This window comes from Andrographis paniculata, unplaced genomic scaffold, assembly GCF_009805555.1.
Source record: "Andrographis paniculata isolate CXL003 unplaced genomic scaffold, ASM980555v1 Contig60END, whole genome shotgun sequence".
NCBI lineage: Eukaryota > Viridiplantae > Streptophyta > Magnoliopsida > Lamiales > Acanthaceae > Andrographis > Andrographis paniculata.
The window spans coordinates 559,741-566,098 of NW_026137596.1; the positions used below are offsets into that span (position 1 = coordinate 559,741).

General features: G+C 29.7%; 1 protein-coding gene across 1 annotated transcript; it reads left to right on the top strand.

Annotated features, from left to right (window-relative positions):
* Positions 1-3,656: 3,656 nt before the first annotated feature.
* On the top strand, positions 3,657-6,025 carry LOC127259968 (transcription factor bHLH36-like). The gene is made up of 3 exons (XM_051287588.1): positions 3,657-4,090; positions 5,355-5,705; positions 5,819-6,025. Exons 1-3 carry the CDS (start codon positions 3,713-3,715, stop codon positions 5,882-5,884), a joined length of 795 nt encoding a protein of 264 aa, XP_051143545.1. The 5' UTR covers positions 3,657-3,712; the 3' UTR covers positions 5,885-6,025.
* Positions 6,026-6,358: the final 333 nt, after the last annotated feature.

Consider the following 6,358-nt stretch of genomic DNA (forward strand, 5'->3'; position numbering starts at 1 on the left):
ATTGTATATATAGTATGCGTGTGTATGTGTGTTTCAATAATCAATATATATATATATATATATATATATGCATGGTGGTAGTAAGGAAGATGAAGTTGATGAATAATGGAGGAACTTTCATGTGGATATGCCTGAGAATAATTGAGGGAAGAAGATTCATGATGATGAGTTTAGTTGGCAATGGATATATTTAATATATATATATATATATATATATAATATGTATTGGCCACATAGATTTAAATAGATTTAGGTTCCATTTAAATAGATTTTTTCGAATTTTGATTTTTTTTTTTAAATTAAAAAAAATGGTTTTAAATGTGTAATTATTATTGCACACAATTTTGAGACAAGCAATTAAATTCTGTAAGAAAATGTGAAAGGAGGCCGTTACAGGTGTTAAGTGCAAGAAGACAATTACTATAAAAGCTTCCATCAAGAAGAAATTAATCTTGTCGATTGTTTAATTATAAATAAATAAGTGTGAGCCCCTTTGAGAAGTCCCATCAAATAATTGTAGAAATAATATTCAAATATAAAAGATACGTATAATCAGATCAAGATATTTAGGAAATTAATTAGAAAAATCCAATAATAAAAAATTGATAACGATAGGACAGGAAATTGCAGATTACTAACAAATATTAACTTAAGGGTCATCATTATCTGTATCTGAGAAGTAAAATTGATTTTGATCGGAATTAGATATTTCAAGAAAGACTTCTTCATCCATATCATAATTAATGATCCGATAATTGTAGTGTTATACGAATCTATTGATGCCAACTTGATATGTTTTCCATTAATGACGGATTCTTTTCTACACATTTCAACCACTAAGTCTTGATACATATGAAAATTTTGTTTTTCATTCTATTATACATCCAAGGTTGTTCGATAATTAATACTTATCAATCAACGTATGTTATTACAATATACAAATACCTGAAAATGATATGCACTAGAAGAATTTCAATTGAAAAATAAACCCCTTTCCAATTCAAATATGACATATTTTAGATATTCAGTTTTAAATTTAGTAGAGTTATATCTAGATTTGATCTTATTCATAGATTAAATTACTTAAATTTGAGTCTATCGAGTCTATTTTGTATTGCCTATATATAGACTTTTTATTTTGATGATCAATAAGACAATCTCATTATTTTTCCCCAAAATTTATTACATGGTATCAGAGCCTATCTTTCTCATGCGGTAGATATAGCTTACCAACCCGTGTTTCTCCGGGTATATTCAACCTGGATTGTACCCGGAAGTCTTGTAATTTTGAGAAGGTCTTGTGATTTTGAGATCATGCCTTTGCAAGTTGTCTTTTTGCAAATATGTCTCGTCTCATCTCTGATTTGCCATCTGTCCACTGCTTGTCTGTTGCCTGTGTGCAATTTGAAATGTCTATTGCATGTGTGCAATCTGAAATCTTCGCTGCTTGTCTGTTGTCTGCGAGCGATTTGAAACGATCTACCATATGTCTATTGTCTGTCGTTGCGTGCGATCTGCCATATGTCGTTTTCAGCTTCAGTGGAGTCATGTCTAAAGTTTTAGGCGTCATTTCGTTTTTCGGCTCCGGTGGAGTTATCTCGTTTTCGGTTCCGGTGGAGTCATCTCGTTTTCGCCTCCGGTAGAGTTATGTGGTTTTTTACTCCGGTGGAGTCATGTGGTTTTCGGCTCAAGTAGAGTCATCTCGTTTTCGGCTCAAGTAGAGTCATCTCGTTTTCTGCTCCGGTGGAGTCATCTCGTTTTCGACGGCTCCGATAGAGTCGTGTGGTTTTCGGATTCGGTGGAGTCATGTTGTTTTCGGCTCCGGTGGAGAGTCATCTCGTTTTCGATGGCTCCGATGGAGTCATGTGGTTTTCGGATTCGGTGGAGTCATGTTGTTTTCGGCTCCGGTGGAGAGTCATCTCGTTTTCGATGGCTCCGATGGAGTCATGTGGTTTTCGGATTCGGTGGAGTCATGTTGTTTTCGGCTCCGGTGGAGAGTCATCTCGTTTTTAGCTCCGGGGGAGTCATGTCGTTTTAGGCTCCGGTGGGGTCATCTCATTTTCGGTTCCGGTGGAGAGTCATCTCGTTTTCTCCTCCGGTGGAATTATGTGATTTTCTGCTCCGGTGGAGAGTTATCTCATTTTTTGCTCCGGTGGGTGAAGAGTCAACTACTAATTTTATTTATGTTTTCTTTTTGCATTTATATTCAAATTTCTTATCAAACTCAAGTTGGTTTTTGTTATACCACTTGAGTTTGAGGGGATGTTGAGATATTTTAGATATTTAGTTTTAAATTTAGGGTGTGTTTGTTTGAGGGTTTGGATTTTGGGTTGGGATTTGAATAGTAAAAATTTTGAATTTGAATAGTTGTACGATGTGATATAAATAAGAATTGATGTGATGTTTTGAATGTAAAATTGATTTTTAGTATAATATAAAAAATGAAAAATAAATGTTTGATTTGATATTTTTGGAGGGAAAATTTTGTGGGAATAGTAGAAATCCCACAAAATCCCCCAAACAAACACACTCTTAGTAGATTTAGATTTGATCTTATTCATAGATTATATTACTTAGATTTGAGTCTATCGAGTCTATTTTGTATTGCCTATATATATAGGTTTCTTATTTTGATGATTAATAAAACAATCTCATTATTTTTCCCCAAAATTTTTAACAACTACAATAATTTAATTTTTCCATTAATACATGCATTATTATGTACAAACCTACATATTCGTACTGTCATTTTGTCCCTCACAAATTCCTTCGTAACTAGCAATAGTAACCACGTGTTAGTTTCGGCTGCAAATTGACAATTTTTTTTTTTTTTTTTTGTTTTTAGGTAGTGATTGGGAACTTAACGTGTCAAAATACTTTTGTTAGGTGAATAAAAATCATGTGTTTTTGAATGTAAGCACATTTATATTAGATAAAAAGAATATATGGATGATATATAAAATAATATTTTATATTAAATTATTAGTAAATTTTTATAAATAAATAAGATATGCGTATCATTTGAATATTAGTATATTTTTTGTATTATTAATGCATATCCAAAAAGCTTTATTAGCACAAATGAAAAAAACGAATAGGGCCACACTAATAAAGTCATGTCTACGACAGTAGCAAATCAGTGATTCCACTGTGTCTTATCTTCCTTCACTTTTTTTTCACCTTTCTTTGCATACCGTCCATGTTTTATTATTTTTATTTAACTATTGTTTAATACAATATAATATTATTATCTTCTAATTTGTATAAAAATACCATCACTTGATTATAGTCAAATTAACAGGGAAAAAAAAAAAACCCAAAAGAAAAAGCTGCATCCGATCATTTGAAAAATACTTAATGATAGTTGATAATAATTTTTATATGTAAAATTTATTTTCCTATATAAAATATTAATGTGAAAGTATTGTAATATGTAATTGAATCATTCAAACTAAAAAAATAAATAAATATTTTTTGTTTAGCAGAAAAAATTAAATATAACGAGTCAATAGTAAAAAAACTGTATAAAGATTTAGAAGTTGATTTCCTCCTCAAATCATTCCATAATAGGAAATAACAAATACACACTCTGTGTCTATCTATATCCATATCTATATATATATATATATATATGTGTGTGTGTGTGTGTGAGATAAGTTGGAAGAAATTAAGGAAATTAGATAAGAGTGGGTGTTGCAAATCTTGAGGTATAATGTTTCCTTTGGAAGATCTGATGATGGTCCAAAAACAACAACAATCTCTCATTCTTGATCATCATCATCAGGAACAAGATCAGTTCCTGATCAACGAATATCGCCATACGAAGAAGAGAAAGATTAGGGAAACAATAACACCACCAACATTAGAAGAAGAAATGTTGGACAAGATTAATGACGATGATGAGAAGAGGAGATCCGTGGCGGTGATGATGTCATCATCAAAATCAAAATCGAAATCGAAATCAAATCCAAATTCAAATAATAGTAATGTGAAGAAAATGATGCACAGAGAGACAGAGAGGCAAAGGAGACAAGAAATGTCTGCTCTTTATGCTTCACTTCGATCTCTTCTCCCTCTTCACTACATCAAGGTAACTAACAACTACTTACTTACTTATTTAATACATCTGAAAAACTTTTCTTAATTCAGATCTGTAATTGAAGTTTTGGAAAATTTTCATAATAATAAAAAATTGACTATTTGATAATATATTTTGTTGGATTATCATTTTATGGATCGTAGTTTTTTTTTTTAAATGTTAATATTGATAAATAATGTTAAACTTTTAAAAAATGCCTATGTAAACACAACAATTTCATTCTTTTTTTATTTTTATGTTTGATAAATATAAGGGAAAATATGGTTTTAGACACTTTCTAGATTAATATGTTTGAATTTTTTTTTTTTTTTGAAATAGTTTGAAAATTATTTTTTGATATGAGATATAAAAATAATAAATACATGTAATATATTAATTTGTTTTTTTTTTATTATTTTTTTAAAAAACTAATTTAATTTGAGGGATCTCCCATCTTAATCACTTGTCCAATTTTTTTTTTTTTTTTAAGATAAAATTTATTGTGAAATTTGGCATATCACACAACTTCTTTAAATGCAACATAATCATTATATGCATGTGTGTAAATGTGAAAATAATGCAAAATAATCCTACGAAATTCTTTATTTATTATTTCAATTTTGTTTTCGATTATTGATCAATAGTTTTTTTATTTTTTAAATTAAATATATATATATTTAATAAACTCTTCTCAAAATTTCTCTCAACTTGGATGTTCTTATATAATACTCCCTCAAACAAAGTGCTACATTTAAGTTGAACATGAGATTTTAGGTGAGAAGTATTAGGTAGGATAATTGAGTAATTAGGTGATGTGATAGAAAGAGAATGTATATTTTATTTTTTTATTAGGGTGATGTGATAAAATAAAGTGTGAGGATATATATTAAATATAATTAATTATTTCTAATTTAGAAATCTTGCATGGTGTTTGGGACATACCAAAAAGAAAATGCTGCACGGTGTTTGGGACGGAAAGAGTATCATTTTATTTGAGATTATAGATTTTTATTTTCTTTCTTTTCTTATAGGCATTAAAGAAACTATCGTAACCTAACAAGAAAACAATGCTACAATTTCTAGTAACAAAGTCTCTTTCGTCTTGATTTTGGAGGTGTGAATTTTAGTTTAAATAATAGTATGATATTCTGTAAACAAAAAAAGAAAGAAACACACCCTAAAGGATTATTTTCTTACATTTTACTTATTAACTTACAATAAGGACTTCGATTTTCTATTTCTGATTCTTCATCGATCTTGTATGTTAATCAATTAGGGCAAGCGATCGGTCTCCGATCACATGCACGAGGCTGTGAATTACATAAAACACATGGAAACGAGCATCAAACAGCTCCGGCTCGAAAGGGATCGGCTGAAGAAGATGACGGCGTCATCAAGCTCAGGCAGCTCCCGATCAAACTCAACCACATTCAATAATTCCCAGAATCTTGTTTCGATTAATTGTTGCAGAGATGGTGTGGAGATTCTAATCAGCTGTGCCATTGAAGAGAAATTAGGGTTTCCAATTTCCAAAGTGCTGATGGAATTGCTCAAAACAGGAACAAATGTTGTCAGCTTTGTTTCGAGTAAATCCGACGACAGGATGCTCTACAAAATTCAATCGGATGTAAGATTAGGGTTTTAAATTTTTTCAACATTTTTTTATTTTTATTTTTTAATGATCAACTAATTGTGTGTGATTATTACATCGATGGAGATTCATTTGATTAATATTTGCAGGTTTGTGATCCCACATATGTTAATCTGTCTGATCTGCAGCAGAGGTTGGCAAATGTGGTAAATTAAAGTTTAGTGGTTGAGGTTCATCTTAAGGAAAAAATGTAATCTTATATATATAGTGTATGTATGTGTGTGTGTGTGTGTGTGTGTGTTTAATTAATTATTGATTTTATCATGTAATTTTAATTATCCTGTTGTATTATTTTATTACACTCCTCCCAATTTGTTTGTAAAATTTCTTCTGAATTTTTTAGATTGTTAATGTTGATAGTTTTTTTTTTTTAAATATGATTTTACCTTACTTTTTTTTTTTTGTGTATGATAATTATATAAATGGCATTGATAAAGTAAAATGGGAAAAATAAAATTGAGTATAATGTAAAAAAAATGTTGCAACTATTTTGGAACATTTCAAAATAAAAATTATAGCAAATATGATAGGATAAAACTATGAACTAATCCAACTTGCATAATTAAATTATGACAGTACAAATTTATAAAATAATGTATATATATATATATATGAGACTGAAATTATTT